Consider the following 21990-nt stretch of genomic DNA (forward strand, 5'->3'; position numbering starts at 1 on the left):
ACCCATAGAATTAAAACCTTGAAAATCCATCTTTGATGGTAGCATTAGTATAATGAAAAGAGAAAAAGTTTACCTCATTCAAAGATGTGAAAGCAGAAGAAAAGGAAGTTATCGCAAATGCGTTGGTGGCTATATCAAGAGGCCACTTAAACCTGTTTAGTAAATTTATGCGAGAGAGACACAAAAAAACTTGCTTTCTTATCTATGTATCAATGACAAAAGGAAGTAACTAATTAAGTTATAGTGAGTACAAGTTAGAAAGTTAATTCGTCAAAAACATGGGAAAGAATGAATGTTAAAAATAAAAATAAAAATTAAAATTGAATAGGAGTGTAAATATATTAACTACTGAGAGAAAATTTTATTGTTATATATAACTTATCTGTATAACAATAATGCTAATATTTTGGGGGCCTTTTAGTATTTGGGGCCTAAGCCAATTGCTTTAGTAGCCTTACCTTTCGGCCGTCCCTGAGTTATCGTCTACCATAAAAAGATTTAACGAAAATATTGTTCATATGAAAGTGAGTCTTAGTGTAACCGGTAAAGTTGTTGTCATGTGACCAGTATGTTACGGGTTCGAGCAGTGGAAACATACTCTTGTAGAAATGCATGCAGGGTAAGACTGCGTACAATAAACCCTTGTGGCCCGACCCTTCCACGGACTCTGCACATAGCGGAAGCTTAGTGCACCGGGCTGCCCTTTATTGTTCATGCATCTTCGTACAGTTACAGTGAGCAAAATTAAAATTCCATTTAAGTACTGGCAAAAAAGCTATAAACGGTCAATTGTAATCATCATTATATTAGTCTTGAGCACACTTCAAGTTTCTTTCCTAAGTGCTGGAGCAAGATTAAAATTGGCTAGACAAATTTTAAAGAACAAACAAAGAGCTTAATTACCTTATGTTATAATAAGAAGTTTGAGAAATGGACACTCCTACTATACCCCTAAACTACAAGCTAGCGCGCATGCAATGGCTGAAAAGTCGTTGTTGTTGCTAGTTGCTTACCATCTCGAAAATCTCTCTTTTGCATCTCTTCTAACAATGTCTCAATTCTGATTGATTAGCTTCTCCTTTGCGCAAAAGAGTGTGATTCACTTGCATAGTTTAATTAACATGTATGTTTTACCATTCTGACTGATGATGATACCTATATTGTTCCTCTTGTGATTTCAATTAATCCAATCCAACCTTATCCCCATAATATCTTCTTTTTCCCTTATTATAACTTGCCTGATTATTTCCAGCATTGTCATCAGTTGCTATCCCTAAAATATCAACTGTTAGTTTTGAGAAGAATGAAAAATCCCATTTTGACGTGGTACATTATTATTAGGGTCTTCTCTACTCATTCCCATGATCTTCTCGATCGAAGGGTAGTTCAAAATTCCCAACATATAAACCACTGCCAATAGTTCTTGGAATATTATATTACTTCGTCCACCAACTTCTTCAACTGAGTTTGAAGAATTATTAATAATATTTTTGCTAGTTGGAACAATTGGTGGATTATAACATGTGAATCCTTTGAGAAGTATAGGAGCAATCGTGTTATCGCTAATTCGTGCTCCCATTTCGGTTGCGGAGGTGAAAGCTGATCCAGTAGTAGTAAAGTGATATTGTTATTATTTGATGTGTTTCTTGGATTAAAATTATATCTGAGCAATCCATATTGTAGCTTGGTTTGATCATCTTCATGCCATGAGGATTTAGGCCACGGGTTTTGAGGGGATTATTCGCAACAATTTCACGAGAAATATTGGAGAAAAATTGGTGAACTGCAGCTTGGTTTTGTAGGATTATTCCTCCTGCAGTGGCATTGGCAGATAAATTGTGTTTCATTTTTTTTGTTCTCTTCAGTTAGTGCATCACAAAAGGCTCGGTGTGTTACAAACCTGTCCTTCCTACAAATGCAATATATTGAAATAAGGTTAGATCACTCCTGGAGGCTAGAGAGAGAATTATTAGTTGCATTCCAAATTGAGCAAATTAATCAAATTGACCATTCCTTACTCAAACCTAAAAGTCGATAATGATTTATTGAAAATCAATAGTTCGAGCTGTATATATAGGAACTATAGTGAAATATTAACATTACTTACAATCTTTAAAAATAGTTTTCAAACCGTGTTACGATTTGACATTTTATATACTATATGTTAAAGCCTTTTGCATTACAAATCAAACTGAGCTTACTCGTACCTATGTTTACTCCAAATTAACCTCTTAATGTAATACATGTGTCATGTATATAAACTTGTATCCGTTAGCCATAGTAAACTTATATGCATTTTCACTAATTTGTTACTCTTATAGTTAAATTGTTTGGTACGAGTACTCACCTCGAGAAAATGAGAGTCCTGAACCAAATATGATTTTTTTTTACTCAAAGCACAAAAATAGATGAAAAAAATAATTATTGATTAATTTATGTATAACGCATGGGTTGTAGGGGCGGAGCCACCCTTGTCCGAGGGGTGTCAACCCCTTCGCCGGAAAATTACATTCTACGGATAGGTTTATATATATACAATGAGTTGACAACCCTTGACACAAGACAAATATCTAGCGTAATGGTTAAGGGGTGTCAAAAGATGCTGAAGGTTGCAAGTTCTATTCCCGATCACGGCTCATATTCTCAAATTGCTAGTGTTCATTCTTGTTGTCGACTCACCGAGACGCCGATTCGTGTTGTTAGTCATCTTTGAAAATTGTTGGATGTTGGTCGATCTTCGCCACTGGTCATGGCAGCCATGATAAGTTCCTTTACTCTATTTCTTTGTCCCTTTCTTTTTAGAAGTTGGGAAATGTCTTTCTATAAGACTATAACTTTCACTAGAATAATTTAATGGAGGACAAAAAGGATTAATTCCAGTGAAACAAAATATTACTTGTATTTCTTCTAACTGTGAATTGACAATTGTTATAACTGTGAATTGTGATATTTTATAGAAAATATTACTTGTATTTCTTCTAATTAAATTTTGTTTTATAATTCAGAATAAAAAATCATTGAAGCAGTTTTTTTGTAAAGTACCAAAATCAAGTTTGGCCGCTCATAATCAATCTAATTTGAAAGAAGATGCAGTACCAAAATCAAATTTGGTCACTAATAATCAATCTAACCTGGAAGAAGATGCCAACCAATCAGAAGTACCACTGCATTCTTCTCAAAGACAACAAATTAATCTTGAAACTTTAAACTTTGATCCGGCAGAAAGAGCTCAAATCTTGGATTACCATCCAAACCTCTGAGATGTGATTAGAAGAGAATACATTCATAGAGGTGCTTTTCAACCTCGAGAACATAACTTTCCTCAAACAAATTTTTATGTAGTAATGCATCGTTTTAATCCTGAATGGTTTGTTGATTATCATGGGTGGTTGGAGTATAGTATAAGTAACGATGCAACATATTGTTTGAGTTGTTATTTGTTTAAAGACTATAACATTCATCAAGGTGGAGGTGATGTATTTTCGAGCATAGGGTTTAAGAGTTGGAACAAAAAGAAGAGCTTTGATAAGCATGTTGGTGGGCCAAGTAGCTTTCATAACCAAGCAAAAAGGAAATGTGTAGATCTACTACGGCAACAACAGTCCATTATATATGCATTTGAGAAGCAATCTGATCAAGTTAAGCATGATTACTTGATTCGCTTAACTGCTTCGGTTAATGTCGTAAGACTTCTTTTGAAGCAAGGATTTGCATTTTGGGGTCATGATGAATCTAAAACATCATTTAACAGGGGTAATTTTCTTGAAATTCTCTCATTGTATACAAAAGAATGTGATAAAATTCATGATTATGTATTGGAATATGCTTCTCAAAATGATTAGATAACTTCTCCAATGATTCAAAAAGACATTGTGACTGCATGTAAGATGGAAACAATTAAAGCTATCATTAAAGAATTAAATGGTGACTACTTTGCCTTATTAGTCGATGAATCTTTTGATGTGTCGCGAAAGGAGCAAATGGCTATTGTCTTACGATATGTTGATAGAATGGGATTTATGGTGGAGCGACTTGTTGATATTGTTCATGTCAAAGATACGTGTGCTTCATCTCTAAAGAAGGCAATTGTTGATTTATTTGCTAAACTTTCCTTAAGTCTATCATATGTTCGTGGGCAATGTTACGATGGAGCAAGCAATATGCAAGGTGAGCTCAATGGCCTTAAAATGTTGATTAGGCAAGAAAGTAGATCGGCTCACTCTATTCATTGTTTTGCTCACCAACTTCAATTAACTCTTGTTGCGGTTTCAAAAAAATGTATTCAAGTAGGAGAACTTGTAGTTTTGGTCTCAAATATTTTGAATGTGTTGGGATCTTCTTTTAAGCGTATGGATGAATTTCAAGAATCTCAAAAGGAAAGAATTGAAGAGGCATTAGATATGGGTGAGTTTAAAACTGGTAGAGGCTTGAATCAAGAACTTGGTCTTTCAAGAGCTTGTGATACTCGTTGGGGATCTCATTACAAATCTTTTAAAAATTCTATTCTTATGTTTGGCTCTATTCTTGATGTTCTTGAAGCACTTGTTGTTGATGCACGTTTGATGGATAACAGAGCCAAGGCAATAGGATATCTCAAAACTTGTCAAACATTTGAGGTTGCATTCATATTGCATTTGATGATAGATGTTTTAGCAATCACAAATAAGCTAAATAAATGCTTACAAAAAAAGGAGCAAGATATCGCAAATGCCATGCTACTTGTAGAAGTAGCAAAGAGAAGGTTGCAAAGTTTAAGAGAAGATGATTGGGATTCACTTATTGAAAAAGTATCTACATTTAGTATCAAGTATGGCATTTTGATACCTAATTTTGATGAGCCATACGTTAACTCTTTAAGATCGCGATGTAAATCTACCGATCATACTATTTTGCATCATTATCGTGTTGATGTGTTTTGTAAGATTATTGATTGGCAAATTTAAGAACTCAATGGTCGTTTTGACAAAGTGACTACTAATTTGCTTCATGGAGTTGCTTGTTTGAATCCAATTGACTCATTTTCTAGTTTTGACATCAAGAAGATCATGAAAATGGCAAAAATATATCCTGATGACTTTGATGAAGTTAGTATGGGTGATCTTGAGAATCAACTTGCGACATACATTATTGATGTCCGTGATATTGATGAAAGGTTCTCCAATTTGAATGGACTTTGTGATCTTTCAAGAAAATTGGTTCAGACAAAGAAGAATTTAAACTTCCCTCTTGTATTCTGCTTGGTGAAATTTGCTTTGCTTTTGCCAGTTGCCACTGCATCGGTTGAAAGAGCTTTTTCGGCAATGAAGTTTATCAAGAATGACATGCGGAATCGAATGAATGATGAACTTTTGAGTGGTTGTTTGGTGCCTTATGTAGAAAAAGTTGTATTTAGTACTATATCTAATGATGATATTATAAAAATATTTCAAGAAATGAAACCTCGTCGAGTACCATTGTAATAATATAATATTGTTTTGCTTTAGGCTGTGGTAACTTTGGTTTTGCTTCTAAGGTAGAGTTACATATTTTTCGTCACAGCTTTTGCTTGTAATAGTTTTTTAGGTGTGTATTATCTGATGTGCTGAATCTTCTTGATTTGTTCCTCTTTTCCCTTGTACTGCTTCTTATAGCTATATATAGCTCAGATGAATAAAAAATGGTGTCTTCCTTTGAACCTACCCTTGTCTGCTTTCTCAAGCTCGTTAGTATGTGTTTGTTCCCAATGTTTTGGGTAGTTCACAAATTGTCAGCTTGTTTGTTTAGTGTCTATCTAGCTTTCTGCTTGATTCACCATATGAGAAAAATTTGGTCTGACGGAAAAAAAAGTTTGTTGTTATTCTTGTTGTTTCACTAGTAGAATTATTTTTCTTGGTTTCTTCTTTAGATCTTGACACCTCTTTGTATAAATCCTGGCTCCGCCACTGATGGGTTGCATGCGCTATACCTTAACGACACGTTTGTCCTTTAAGGTATAACATATGCAACCCGTGCGCTATATTTGAAATTGACTGACCCACAATAATTGGTGGGTATATCGCATAGATTTATTGCGCTGCATATATAGCGCTTATAATGAATGTGTTATACCCTCAATTATTGTACCCCCGCACAGGTTTTTTGCTTATTTCAGGAGCTTCATTCTTTCTTCAAAAAATCCATTCAGGAAAAGTCAGTCTTCTGCATCCTTTTTATTTTTCTTTACTCATTCCGAAATATTTGTTTACTTAACTTTTTCTGCATTTTGCCATAATGTCTGAAGAGCAAAAAATTAGGGTTGCATTATATTAGGGGGGTGGGTTTGTCATGGAGAATAACTCAGTACACTATAGTTGTTCTCCACAGTGTATTGTTAAGTTGTCACTTACAATAGAGTACGATAGATTGGTATCATTATTATGTAGAAAATGAGTGTGAGAAAACGTTCGATTAATAATAAAGTAACCGAAATATATCCATATTTTATTACTCCGCAAAGGGTTGCTTGATAGGCTAAGTTTAACATCGAAAATGATGAAACCCTTAAAGAGTTTTTGAGGACTCCGGATGAACACCGAGAACTTCTTGTGATAAAAATATTAAAAATATACGTCAAGTCTGAAGACGTTCGCAATATTGAGGTTCCGCAAAATAGGGATAACCCTCAATCATCGGGTGGTATTTTTGGAGCAGTTTTATCCGACCAGGTTCCGTTTGAAAGAGTTTGGCCATATCTAAACTTATCTCCACAGGCGAATGAGGAGCGAGGACATAATTTCTTCACAAGTTTACATAATCCACACGCCGAGTGGTAAATTTTAATTTTCCTTTGTATTAGTATATTTTCTTTATATATCATATTTATATTAACACTCACATATTCCAAAGGGGGTACCAACTACATATAAATTTTACAAGTTATGAACCAACGGACAGTTGGAATGTGCCCAATTTGGTATTTTGGATCATGGTGGTCCATCCGGGAGTCATCAACAACTCGATAATGTGCATCATGGGATATCAACAGATTATGAGTTGTAAGTTAAGAAATAAAATTTATCTATAATATTGGGATGAATTTGAGAAACTCATTATTTTATTGGTTGTGCAGTGAAAACGAGTAACTTGAAGGTTCTGTCCTTACTCAATTGCCTGAAGATGATATATTTAATCAGGATCTGGCAAATACACAGAGTCAGGAAGATGATATTGATTATGATAACAATGCTGATAAGTCTGGAGATGACACACCCTTCCCTGATGAGGGCAATGATGAGGAGAAAATGTGCTTTGCTGATGAGAATGAGAATGAGTAACCTGATTTGCCGAGGGAGCATGATGCCACCAATGAGCATGCTTCATATATGCAGACTCTACCTCCCGTTAGACCTAGAGTGCACGAGTCACATGTGCCCTTTAATTCAAGGGCGATTCTTTACCTTGATCAGTTACCTAGTATGCCGGATGTGGATGACCTCACAAGAGATCTTGATGACATTTAGACGGCAATGTGGGATAAATCTAGACCAACAGTGCTGTCAAAGAATATGCTTTTTGCTGATAAAGCGCGCCTAAGCAGGGCGGAGCGAATGTACAACATAAAAGAGTGTCGTGAGATCGAGGTTCATGAGTCATCTCCGGAAGTATACAAGGTTATTTGTCGTAGATGGTTTTAAGGTTGTAGATGGATGCTGCATGCGAGAAAGTTGAAAACAAATATGTGGATTGTGGGAAAATACATTGTCACCCACACTTGTGATATGAACACATTCATTAGGAATCATTTTAACTTGAATGTTGACTTGATTTCTCTTGTCTTTATTCCACATATTGACTCGTCCATAAGGTACAAGATTAAAGAGTGTATAACATTTGTCCACCAGATATATGGTTGTACCATTACCAAAAGAAAAGCATTTCTCGGGCGTAAATGTGCGCTTGAGATTATTTATGGTAACTGGATAAGTCCTTTGCCGCTATACCCAGGTATATGGTTGCTTTCCAACACTTTAACGCCGGGATTGTTGTTGAATGGAAGCTTGAGCGGAGTATTGGAATATAAAAAATCATATTCAGATATGTGTTCTGAGCATTTAAACCAGCCATTGATGGTTTTGTGCATTATCAGCTGGTAATATCCATAGACGACACTCATGTCTATGGAAAGTATGATATTAAGTTGTTGATCGTCGTTGCAGTAGATGCTAATGGAAGCATATTTCCCCTCGCATTTGCTATTTGTGCCAATTAAAGTCAAGAAACTTGGACATTATTTTTTAACCACTTGAAGGAGCATGTTGTCAGACAACGTTCAAGTATTTGTCTAATATTTGATCGGCATAGTGGTATTTTAAGTTCTGTATAGAATTTAGGTGCATGGAAGGAACCGTATGCCTACCACCGTTATTGTGTTAGGCACTTGAAGGCCAACTTCCAGAGGGCTCATCCGAACAAGAACTTACATGATTTAATGTGGATGATTATAACAGATCATCAAGAGTGTAAATTCAGGAGGCGAATAGAATTGATTAGGCAGGAAGACCCAGAAGCTTATTGTTGGTTGATGCGATATGAGCTTGACAAATGGACTTTGCATAAGGATGGTGGTAGAAGATGGGGAATTTTGACTACAAATATGTCAGAGTCTTTCAACAGGTTGTTGAAGTCTGCACGTGGATTGCATGTTACTGCCATGGTGCGGATGTCATTCAAGCAGATGACAGAGAGGTTTGTTGAAGGATCCAGAAGTGCATCGTCATTGATGAAAATGGGTATTGAATTTATGTCACCACCGATGAAACAATTTGAGAAATATAGGAAGCGAGCACAGTGGCATACATTTTTGCAGTATTGTAACGAGCGAAATATTTTTGAAGTTCGCACTAGTCTGCATCAAAACCACGGTAATAATACTCACACCATCAATGAACCTAGAAGATTATGTTCGTGTGGGAAATGGTCGATCTATCATTTGCCATGCTCACATGCCATGAAGTTCTTTCAACATACAGGTTTTGCGGCGACGAGGTACGATGATAAAGAATATAGTGTTGTTTTATACGTAAACACCTATAGTGGCCACTTCCAACAAGTAGGTGCCGAGCATTATTGACTGTCGGGACTATTTAAAATGGTGTGTAACAAGGATTATGTGTGTCAATGGCAAGTGCAAAAAAGAATGCGGATACTGAATCAAATGGAGGTTGGTGATACCGTTTATGCGCGTAAATGCGGTATATGTTCCCAAACAGGACACGATCGCCGTAAATGTCCTTCAGTTGGTTTGGGAAGCGGTGGTAAATCAGCTCCAGGTGGCAGTTCATCCAATGTGCCCAATTATCAAGGATAAATTTAGTGTCTTGTTGCAGTATTTTTGTTGTACTAAATGTCTGTAAAGGTTTTGTTTGCAATACTTATGAAATAAAATTAAGTTTCCAATAGGCTTAAATCTAATTGACATTTAGCATTGAAGATTCAATACAATAATTTAAAATAACTTCAAGAAATAAATAACGACTTTCATTCTTTATTATCGTCACTGTTTGGCACTATTTCATTGTCATTGTCTTCATCTTCTTTGTCAACATCTTGTACGCATTCGTCCAGATCGAGGAAATCATAATCTAGGCTTCAGTTGGCACACATTTTTCGTATTTTATCGCTATCATCAATAAGACCACTTGCTTGATTTCTACAACAATATGGGACTTCTACGTCCAACGTCTACGGTAGAAACTTAGGTAGTCCCTCCCACTCGACAACTGTTAGAAATACAAGATAATCAATGTCTCTATATAATTTTTTATTTTCTAATAAATCCCAATATTGATCCTCCCTTCCTTGCAGGTAGTTAACATCATCCAGTGCATAATGAATGGCTAGTGCATTTTCCATCTTTAAAATCTCCTTCATCAAATACCAAATCACTTCTGGTTCATCTTTGTATGTGTTTGTTTGGAAGGTTGCAGACAATGCTTGTGGTATAACTAACCCATACCAATGGCATAGTACTTCATAATCACACTCTTTTGAGTAAAGGGGAACCCATTGTAGTTTTTCACCCCAAATTTGCATACCTTCAGGCTTTGTAGAATGCGATTCCCCCTCAACAATGTGCCCTGCAACTTTGAGATCAGTGTGTATATTGATAGACTTATTTTTCAAGGGACGTAGAACACCATACCACTTGTCATCAACCAAATCAGTACAACAACCTAGCATATGTTTTTCAAGGTAGGGATCGATTGTGTTATGATGTGTTCCATGTGGATCTATTGAACTGTCTTTACCTTTTTGCCTCTTCTTAAACCACTTATTAAATGTTAGTGGCATTTCCGAAATGGATGTTGTAATGGTTTTTGAATACTTGAATGTAGTTTCAACTTATAAAGAACTAAACTGCACGAACTTATATGTTAAACGTAGCGCATCACCAATATGCGTTATGTGTATTGTCATGTCGACCTGAAAAGGCTGCACCCACTTGTACCGTAAATAATCATTAGCACGCGAGACATAGCGTATCACCAATATATGTTATCTGTACTGTCATGTCAACCTGAAAAGGCTGCACCCACTTGTACTGTAAAGAATCATTAGCACGCGAAACATTGTGCATCACCAATATGCGTTGTGTATTGTCATGCCGACCTGAAAAAGTTGTCGACCTAAAAAAGTTGCACCGACTTGTACCGTAAAGAATCTTTAGCACACGAAACGTAGTGCATCACCAATATGCGTTATGTAACCTAAATTCACTCTTAGCTACCCATAAACCCCCCGCGTATTTTACATTATTATTTGCGACGTCACCAAACGAACAAAACAACTTTCCATAAATTTTTCAAGTTCAAGCATTACGACATGTCTGGACGCAATGACGTACCAAGGTGTTACTGTGGCAAACGTGTGATTTTGAATCCATGTTGGTCAAATTACAATTTAGGACACGGACGTTGGATGTGAAAGCAAGTTGTAAGTTATTATTATTGAAATTTATGTTGGTTAATATATTATTTATAACATGTTAATTAATAATTTTTTTTGTTGTCATCCCCATTTGTAGGACGAAAATCAATGTGGTTTTGAAGAATTGTATGATGAACCCATTAACCAGGAATACTACAAATTATGTTTGCTAAACATTTAGAATCTGACCGGTGAGTACGAATTCCAGATCTTGAAACTGCAAGAACAACTTGGGGCAGTGAAGGAGAAACTAAAAGAGGCAGAAGAAGAAAATAATTTGTTGGAAGAAATATTTTAGTGGTTGAAGCATAGAATAATGGGTGATAGTGACTAAACAAACACATGGATGTGTTAAGTGTAATTTTTTATTTTTATGTTGTACGTGTCATGTATTATCTGTAATTTTTAACGAATTTAAATTTATGTTAAGCTGTCTTTTTTTTTTTGTGTTCTAGTTTTAAACTAATAGATAACCCGAAAAATAAAAACACGTGCGCAAATTATGTAAAACATCAATACTTTTGCTCTTAGATATTTAATGTCATATATACAACTCAAAATACATATCAATGAGTCCCACAGCCTGTATACTTTAAAGCATTGACTGGCCTGAGGCGCATACCATCCCCCTGACTATGCTATCAGGATCATCCTCATCATGTCACCTCTTTATCGGAGGATGCGTTGTAGCATGATTGTCAGTAAGGCTGGCAGGCTCGATAGAAGCGGCCGTTGGGCCATCAGTAACCTACAAAATAATAAGATATTTTAGTATATGAAATATAGAATACTAACGCACGTCTTAGAAAAAATAATTAATGGTAATACCATGGTCTCAGTGGGCTCCTGAATAAGATCATCCGTCTCCGACAAGCGAGTATCGCACAATGTGGCCTCCGTGACGGGTGATGACGAAATCTTTAAAAAAATATAAACACTTTAGACATTACTGACTAATCTATAAGGAAAAAACAAATTGAAATAATAGAAATACAAACAAACATGTGCTTGAGTAGCCACATAATGCTCTATGGGAACTCAGAGGTGCACTGGAGTAGATGAAGGCTGTGACATCTCGACCCAATGTGATGTCCCCTATCTGTGCCTAAAAGATCCTCAGTAGCCCTCCATGATGAGCCATAACTCAGTCGTCGCCCACTATGCACCTCTCGTATCGGACGATCCTTATCAACCCTCGATGGCTCTGGACGATCTGGAAAATACCGATCCCAATCATGCTGCGTAATGGCGGTGCTCGCGATCAACACTGGAGCTGACGGGGTCAATTGTTAAGTCCCTGGTGACAGCTAAAGGCTGAATGACGGCATATCATGAGGAGCATCGTGTGGCTCAGGGTAGTCACATGGCTGATCATCTCTAATATCCTCCACAGGTGTCTTAACGCCCCCTTACTGGGGACCCCATCCTCGCTGACCACCATGACCATGTGGGCCATCCTTTCCTCTCTGGCCATGCCTGCCACGTTCTGGGGCCACGTATGGACCATGATGGTACTCCTCAGGCGGCACATAAGCAGCCTTGTAACCTAACCGTGCATTCTCTCGGGGACGTATCAATGTGTCAGCAGCAAGATCAGCAACCCGACGACCAAGACCGTGCACAACTGTCGCTCCGTCGCATGTATGTTGTAGCATCTCCAGTCCCAACTGGTAGAACTGATGTAAGTCAATAGCATGTATATCATATAAAATATTAATTAAGGAATGATGTTAAAGTAATGTAACATTATTAGTAAGTATAACAAATAACATACTAGTGCCTCATGCCTCCCGGCGTATGGAGCGTACCGACCACCAGCGCAATGAACGGGATTCCCGATTAGAAGGCGAGTAACACTGCGATAGCAACCCATGTACTCATGCTTGCCGTCCAAACGGTCAGATGGAGGGCGTGTCAGAATCACACCATACTTCTGGTCCCAATCCTCTATCTAGGTCTCTAGCCAGGCCAAGTATGTCTGGTCGACCTTGCGGCGATCATTCTGCTGGTAATGTGTGGAAGGCCAAGTGGGCGAAATAGGTATAAGCTGGCGTCGACCAAACTGTCGAAGGACTCGCTTGGTGGCATGTTGTTCGACTATATTGAGACATATGAGTGAGACCGAAGATATCCACATAGCTCGACCGCGGGAGCAATAATTTGGCAATCCAGCTATGAGCGCGTCGTTGTATGGCCTCCATATGAACTATTTCTTAAACACAAGAATCATGAGTAAACGCAAGACATATCAAGCATTATCAAAGAAACTTAGTTATATATGTACCTGAGCGTATTCAAGTAAATCTAGAAAATCCATGTAATAAGGGAGATAATGTCGAGCCTCGACCTCGCGGGTGTGGCCTCGCCTATCTACCCACCTCCTAGCTAGTGATAGAAATGGTGGATGTGGTGCATCTGGAGCTATCGGTGGCTGGAACTGCAGGAACCGCTCCTAGGCCCAAACCTAATATTTATTGTGGACGTAAAATTTAAGTTATTTTTTACTATCTCTGTTATAATCATGAAAATAATTAATTATGTTATCACCTGAAGCAGCGGTATAAAACCGACAACGTCTCTCACGGTGCCCATGGCCGACCGGCACAGCTGCCTATAAAGGTAAGCTAGAACAGCTCCACCTCAGCTGTAATCAGGTAACTCATCTAGCCGCTCCAGATGTTGTAGAAATCGCAAGCTAACTAGGTTTCCCCAAGTGTTCGGGAACAGAATACCACTAAGTATCATCAGCAGCATCAGCCTCGTCTGTCGGTCGATAGCCTTTGGCGGTGAGTCATCAGTAATCTCCACGTGCAGTTCCACTAGATGCTGCCTAACGAGCATCTGTTGCAATCGACTGGCACCACTCAAAGCAGTCGGCTCCACAGGCCTGAGCCTCTACAATATATGTAGATAGTCCTCTCCCGTATAGTCCCTAAGAGCATACGGGTAGCTGACAACCATACCATCAATGGGCAACCCGAATAGAACCTCCACGTCCTCTAGAGTGAAGGTAGCCTCGCCGATAGGTAGATGAAATATGTGTGTTTCTGGTCGCAAACCGCTCTATCATAGCTGTGATCAAGACCCAGTCGAACTGAAATCGATCGATCTCTATAATCCGATAAAACCTCGTCGTTTGGAGGCGTTTAACTGTACGGGGATGAAGTGGGTGGTCCCTAATGAACTCCCAAAGATTGTCTATACGTCTGAGGTGGAAGGTCTGGGACAGACACTATCCATCCCAGATGTGTGAAGACTTATGGTTGCCTTGGAGCAACAGTAGCTCTCGGACAACAGGTTCAGGATGCACAGGGGGAAGCTCCATGACGATATCTTTAAATTGAACAATATTAATTAATGTATTTTTCTATTTAATCATTTAACATCTTTAAATATAGTGCGATATTTTTTATATAATATTTAATCAATAAATTTTTTATATTATTAATTATGTTGATACATTTTCTATGTTATTATTTTATATGTTAGTTTCTTATATTTTTTATTAAAATTCGGTAGGGTTTTGTTTGAACTATCATCTTTTTTCCATATATTTTTGGGTTATAAGAGAATTAAATATTTAATTTTCATAACTAATCATGATATATTTAATAATTATTCATATAGAAATACTTAGGTTGATAAATTTTCTATACTATTGTTTTATATGTTAGGTTCTTACATTTTTTTACTAAAATTTGGCACAGTTTTGTTTGAACTATCATCTTTTTTTCAGATATTTTGGGGGTTATAAAAGAATTAAATATTTAATTTTCATAACTAATAAGATATTTTAGTAATTATTCATATAACAAATACTTAGGTTGATAAATTTTCTATATTAATATTTAGTATGTTAGTTTCTTACATTTTTTGACTAAAATTCTGCTGAGTTTTGTTTGAACTGTCATTTTTTCTAGATTTTTTGGATTATAACAGAATTAAATATTAAAATTTCATAACTAATCAAGATATATTTAATAATTATTCATATAAAAAATACTACAAACTTAATACTAAATAATATTGAATTTATTTCATTCGTAACGATTTGTTTGTTAACTTTATATTTTGCCCAAAAATTCGGCAGCGTCTCTTTTGTAATGTCAATTAATTATTTTATGATTCAAATCTGATATTTGATAATTATCTACTAATACAATACATCCATAATTGAGTACTCAAACCGAGTTAGTTGATGAGGGCACATAATTTTTATTCTAGACTAAAGAATCCTAAAGAACACTAAAGTCACACTACTCTAGATGGCCATAAACAACATCAACTATCATAAACTAAAATTTATTATCGGTTTTACTTCGCTAAAGGGCACTACATATCAATTAAAGGCACAATATAACACTAAAGGGCACTAAATAATAATAAAGTCACATATTATTATATGTACAACACTAAAGTCACATATAACACTAATTATTCAACAAAATAACAATATATAATTTTCATAATTTTTAGCACATAAATAAACTAATTCGGATAAAAAATAAAAAAATAATTATATCACAAAACGATCACAAAAAACATACAACGCAGTAACAACAATTAATTAGTAATTTATATACATGAGTTTTACTAAAAAGTGAATCAAAATACCTCGTTTTAGAGTTTTTTGAATTGAGAAAAATGGATGATTTGACCACCGAAACGAGCAATAGAAGAGATCCACTATACGACAACGCCTTGGATCCGGTGTTAGCTCGCTAAAATACTGAGGGGACATAATTTTTGGGAGACAGGTGGGCTCTAATGTAGATTTATGCTTTAAAAATGGGGGGGGGGGGGGAGGGGGGAACGATTTTGGTGCGTTCTGTCGATGAAGAAGGTTGGGCCATTTATTATGTAGGTATAACGCATCTATGCGTTATACCTACATGTCTTTTCAACTTCAGGTAAGCGCATCCGGTATATGCGTTATACTTATAGTTTGACCGGTATATGAATTTCAAATATAGCACATGCAATCGCTATATATAAATTGGTCATCAGTTGATTTTTTTACCTATTTTTGTGCTTTGAGTAAAAAAAGATCACACTTTGGTCGGGCTTCCGAAAATGGTGCCGCAATCACATCGATATTCACGAGTACCACAAATCTTGGAATGAGCTTTCCAATCAGATTGAACTGCATGACGCTTTGCGCATTTGTCACACTTCCATTTCTTTTCACTATGTTTACGACAATACTGTTTCCTGATCCCTGTCAAGTCACCTAATGCACGATTTGGATCGTGATGTACACAGTTTGGTTCTGGGCAAACGTACACTCTCTTCTTCACTTGGCCACCATTAATATTGTTATTTGGTCTTGCTTTCAATTTCCATGGAAGGTTGTGGCCTCTTCTGTGTAATTGAAAGTTTTGATCTCTCTGAAATCCTTAATGACATACCTCACATATGTACCTGTTGGTTGCTTCTTGGTGACATTTCCATGACCTCTGCATCAGGGTCTGTAACATGCACGTTTATAAGTTATATATATACATTGATCGTGCAAATAATTTTTACAATATCAGGGCTTTTTAACTGGTTATAGGATATTCTCACTCTATTTTCCTGATTATCATATCAGACTTGATAAGAAGAGTTGTTTATTATTCTAGGGTTAATTTTACCTTATAGTCTAAAAAATCTACACATACAGTATTAGTGCATAACACTTCAACTGAAGTCAAAAATCATATTGATCCGATGATAATCATGGAAAAAACAAAAGTAACATTTCAACTTGTGGGTGGGTGGGTGGGGGTAGGATACATATCCCAATACATTTATTTTCATTAAATGTAATTGCTTCAAGTTATATTGGACTATTTTAAATATATAAAATTAAAAGTAAGTAAAGGGATGTGGCTTGACTAACAAGCATGGTTAAAAAGTACTGTAGAGATTGGTCAATGTAACTACTTAAGAAATTTCCTAGATAATTTAGGGGCGTTTTTTTTAGTACTTTTAGCTCACGCCAAAAACTATTTACGTTTGTTAGCTGAAAAAGTGTATAAAATTTATATAATTTTTGTATATAATATACAGAATGTATATATATACAAAAAATATATATTTTTCGGCTATTATTTTGAGAACGGTTATATAGTATCATTTTTCTAAAAATTTTATCGATGCATCGCAAATTGACACATTTGTTATGTATGTACGCAACAAAAATTACTACTCCTTTGAACATATAACCAGCTATAGCAAAACATATACCACTATATTTTTGTAGATTATAAGCTTGCCCGGGTTTCGAGGAAGATTTCGTTTCTTCTTCGATACTCATGAAGCTATAGACGTAGTAGCAGAAGTTACTTTTTCATCTGTCCGAGTTTCACCAACATTAATGCTTTCATTAGGAGAATGAGCAGCCAAAGCCACAAAGCTTTGGAATTGGTCATCATGATCTCCATGAAATTCTTAAATAAAGTTTCTTGACATCTTAATTTGGCTAATTAGCTTGTAGTATATAAGTTGTAATTTCGTTTTGGTAAGATATGTTTTGTTCATTGCGTCTTACTTAATATATTGTTCGACCAAAAAGTGTAACTTTCGGCTAAATTATTAAATTTATATAATAATGGATTAAATCTAATTAAAGATAATAACTCTAGATGCAAATCTTGAAAACGTGTGGGAAAAGGGGACAAATCCCGTAAATGATTGATGACAATAAGTGTTCTTAACGTATGAGCAATAATGGAGGTGTAACTAGCAATAAATAACAATAAATGGCATTAAAGTAAATAAGGAGAATGATTCACCCAATAACAGATGGATTGGACGAATGTTACTCCTGACAATGATGAGTGACAGAAAGATTCAAGATTTGTTTAAACAATCCTCGGATATGGTGGAAAAGTGTGAAATGATACGAACAAGAATCTTTATCAAAAGGTAATCTTTGTATTTTCACAAGAGAGAAAGAATCTTCTTCTGAAAGGTGTTCTTATCAAAATTAATTATGTCCATCTATTATTGTCTCTTCTTTCTATATATATGAGACATTTTTCTAAGAAACCCTAATAGTAGAAGTGCAGAGAATATCCGCTAGAATATTCGCTTTTAATATCCTATCCTCATAAACTAGTTGTTATAGCTCCTATCATCAATATTCAACCTCGACTTTGACCCTTGTTGACATCTCAATTACGGCTCTTGTCGACATCTCGACTACGGCTCATGTCGACACTTCGGCCAATGACTTTGCTGCTTCTTGGGTGACCTCGACTGACTCTTTTCTTAATGCCATATTACGCTAAATATCTTTAGGGCAGATTTTGGCCTATACAGTTAATCCCTCCGCTTATTAAGGACGACACTAGATGACCTTGATGAGCGGACTTTGTGTGATGTGATCGAAGTATTTAGACAAGATAAACAAGCCGTGATGGTTAAGACGAGTAGGCAGCGTGTCCCATAGTGAACCATAAGTTCTGGGGTTGTAAATCCCACGAATCAAGGTGACGCACGGCGACTGACGTCATTATGGTGTAATTTCCCGAGATGTTGCTTCGTTTCGCGCACGCTTCCTAATAGAGCTTGCCACTTCAGTTACAGTGTCATGTAATGATGGTTAGTTTCTTGGTTTTGATGCTTGCATCCTTATAAATTGGGGTATTTGGGTAACATTTTAACATTTACGAAATTTCTTGTACCCAATAAACTCTGCATCTTCTTCTTCCTCTATTGTTTGAAAATTCTTACTGCTTTTAGCGATTCTCGCTGCTTCTAATATTTCCTTGCTCGAACATCTTCCCTTAATTAACATGACTAAGGCATCCTCTATTCCTGGTATGGCAATTGATCCTACCCTTTTGGCGGTGCTGATACCCCCCTCACGCCAATAGGATCTCTGTCGCCGCTGAGGAAGAGAACTTCCCTACGGTGGAGGAAATAGTTCCACGTAATGAGAAAATTAGGTCCGATTTCTCGAAGATGTCTAAGGACGATCCTGAGATCCCTGAATTAGGGATGAAGGAGATCGATCTCGCCGAGCTTAGGGCTAAGTTCAAAATTCCTGCCCATATCGATCTGATCCCAGCAGAGCGCGATGTGGTACAATATAACGCCTCGGGTACTGCGCATTTTATGCGTATCCTTTCTACGTTGGCTATTCCTTTCCTCTTCTCCTATTGGCGGAGGAGTTTTGTCATTGTTACGGTGTTTGCCCGGCCTAACTCTCTCCATACATCTACAAGCTTATCCGCATGCTTACAAAATTCATGGAATTGGCCGGGGTCGAGGTCACACTCAGTCACCTGATGCATCTTTTCGCTCCTAGTTTCTATAGGGGGACGATGCTGCACCTCCGCCATCGAGGGAGTAAGTGCCTAGTGGTGAAGATGGACGATAAGGCAAATCGTCAGTTCTGGCTCAACTACATTTTCGTCAAAACCGAGGACGTGGTGGCCAACGCAAGAGGATTCCCTGAGACTTGGAATTACGCCCGTAAGTATCTCTTTTTTGTCAAGCGTTTATTTTGCCTGTTTCAATAGTAGTTTGACATTCTGTCCCTTCTTCGTGCAGCCGAGACTATGCCCCCTCCTTTGGTCGAGGACACTCATGACTGGGTCCGCCAGGTTCTGCCTCACACAGTGGGGATTCGTGAATGGCCGGCCTTTATCAAGAAATTCGGGCATGCGTCTTCCGCGACCAGTGAGTTCATCTATGTATTATTATTATTATTATTATTATTATTATTATTATTATTATTATTATTATTATTATTATTTATTTTTTTATATCTATACTGTTCTGGCCTCATGGTCGCTTGTTCGTTATAGTTTTGCATAAGAAGTGACAGACTCTTAATCTTTCTTTTTCAGCCTGAGGACCTTTGACTAGACCGAAGACCTCTCCTCATTCATTTCGTAAGAGGAAGGCTGCTTCTTCTTCTGAGTCTGTTCCCATTATGACTGCGAATAGGCCCGCCCAGTTATCCACTTATATTCCTTCTTTTGTCGCGGCTAGGTCTGGCTGGTCGTCAACTACATCTGTAGCAGAACTCCCGACTTCCCCTTTGCATCATCTAGTAGGCGAGGATGATGAAGAGGAGTCGTCGTCGAGTGAAGGTAACTTGCTTCCTCATAAGAGGAGATCGGTGATGGAGGATTTCATCGTCCGAGATATGGAGACCATAGATCTTGAATGTGACGCCGAATTGCTGCCTGTGATTCCGCTATCGTCTGAAGCCAAAGAGGGTACATCACTCCCTGAGACAATGATGGGATTTGAAGGGACATCGGCGACAGTCCCTGATAACTTGCGATAGGACGATCCATTGGCCTCGCGACTGGTCGAGAATCTTTCTTCGAGGGCCGACTTAAAAGGAAAAAGCATAGCCACAGAAGGTTATGAGACGGGCTCTGACATGGATGCCGATGAGGTGAGGATGATGGAGGAAGGACTTACCCGACTCGAGGTGAGGTTGGAGGGGACCACGCAGACAAATTGCGATCCCCATGGATCGGGATTTGCTGGTTGGCATAGAGGACGTGGTCCCTTCTATTGGACCCCTCTGTTCTGATGTGGAGGGTAAAACCCTCGAAAAGTTGAAGGATACCACTCTATTTATGAGCATAGTCGGCCTCGCTCTTAGGGTAAGTTTTTCAATCCTTCTTCATTTTTGTATGGCAAGTTCAAAGTTTTGTTCTTACTCTTCGTTTTTTGTTTTTCTTTTAGACTGTGATTTTGAAGATTGAGAGTGTCCGACAAGAGGAGAGGTGTAAGGATATTTTTTAGAAGATGGAGCGAAAATATCGTGAATACCATAACAAGCATCGAGAGATATGCAGACGGTTCGATGAGAGCAACAACTCCCGGGCTCTTCGAGATGAATTGAAGGAGAAGGATGATGAGTTGGTAAGAGTTATCGGAAAATGTAGCGTTCTCGAGGGGGCGTTAAGGGATAAAGAGGAAGAGTTTGAGGTGAGCAGGGCGGTCGAGGCCCAATGTGCCGACCTTCAAGCCTAAGTGGTCTCATTGCGCACCGAGCTCGAGGAGTGTCAACTCAAAGCGGACGCTCTGAGTGGCGAGGTCACTGAGAAGGCAGCAGGTTTGGAGAAAGTGGAGTTGGCCCAGTTGTCAACTACGAGGAAAGCAAAGGCTTTGCAGATCGTGATCCGCATTCTACGATCTGAGCGGGAGAGTGCTCTGGAGATGGCCAGGATCAGAGATGAGTGATTTGATGAGCGGATAAGGGAGCTGGAAAAAGAGGCTTCGGGCCTTTGTGATCGAGTTGCTGCTCTCGAGGCCGAGAAGGCATAGTTATTGGCTCCGTTGTCTTCTTCCCATACTTCTGCTTTTCCTAATGTTTTCGCAGGATTTGTACGAGGAATAGATTCACGCCGAGGCCCAGCTGGATATATTTGGGGATCTGATGGGGGCGGGAGATGTTTTAGAAGCCGACTTCGAGGATGCTCTTGCTAAGGCACGTAGAGCTCGGTTTGCTTATGGCTATGATCCCGCTATACCAGAGGCTGGTGATGACGAGGAGTATACGGGCGTGGATCGAATTTAACAGGACGCCTGGTAGGAGGATGAGTATCCCGCTTGCAATGGCGATGGCGAAGAGGCAGATGGAGATTGTCTGGGCGATCAAGCTGGTGGGGTTGCTGGGCCAGGAGGCGATTAGTTGTTTTTCCTTTCCTTCCTTTTTGTTTTGCCGCAGACTTGTGTGTATTTTTTATAGGCGTGTATTCGAGCGTTTGTAAAAAATATTCTATGTATGAAATGTTAGTTCTATTATTCGTACCTGATTCTTTTTCTTCTATTTGGATTTGTATGCTTTATTGATTTTGTTGCTTGGTTGCCTTAGTCACAATAACTTTGTTCGACTAGTTTGAACGAGGTTGAAATGAATCCTAGGTTTGATTATGGCCGAGGGCCAGTAGGTGTTAGTTAGAACGAGGTCGAACACACCGCATGTTTATTTATGGATGTGGGCCGATTAGGTATTGATTGGAATGAGGTCGAATATAACATGTATTTAGTTATAGCCAAGGTCCGACTAGGTGTTAATTCGAATGAAGT

General features: G+C 37.8%; 2 protein-coding genes across 2 annotated transcripts; both read left to right on the top strand.

The window, feature by feature from the left end:
- Positions 1-3344: 3344 nt before the first annotated feature.
- Positions 3345-3842, top strand: LOC107777438 (uncharacterized). The gene has a single exon (XM_075230017.1). The coding sequence runs from the start codon at positions 3345-3347 to the stop codon at positions 3840-3842; it is 498 nt and encodes a 165-aa protein (XP_075086118.1).
- A 45-nt stretch (positions 3843-3887) lies between these two features.
- LOC142168851 (uncharacterized) lies at positions 3888-7292 on the top strand. Its single transcript, XM_075230018.1, has 3 exons — positions 3888-4866; positions 4969-5363; positions 7152-7292. Exons 1-3 carry the CDS (start codon positions 3888-3890, stop codon positions 7290-7292), a joined length of 1515 nt encoding a protein of 504 aa, XP_075086119.1.
- Positions 7293-21990: the final 14698 nt, after the last annotated feature.

This window comes from Nicotiana tabacum, chromosome 14, assembly GCF_000715075.1.
Source record: "Nicotiana tabacum cultivar K326 chromosome 14, ASM71507v2, whole genome shotgun sequence".
NCBI lineage: Eukaryota > Viridiplantae > Streptophyta > Magnoliopsida > Solanales > Solanaceae > Nicotiana > Nicotiana tabacum.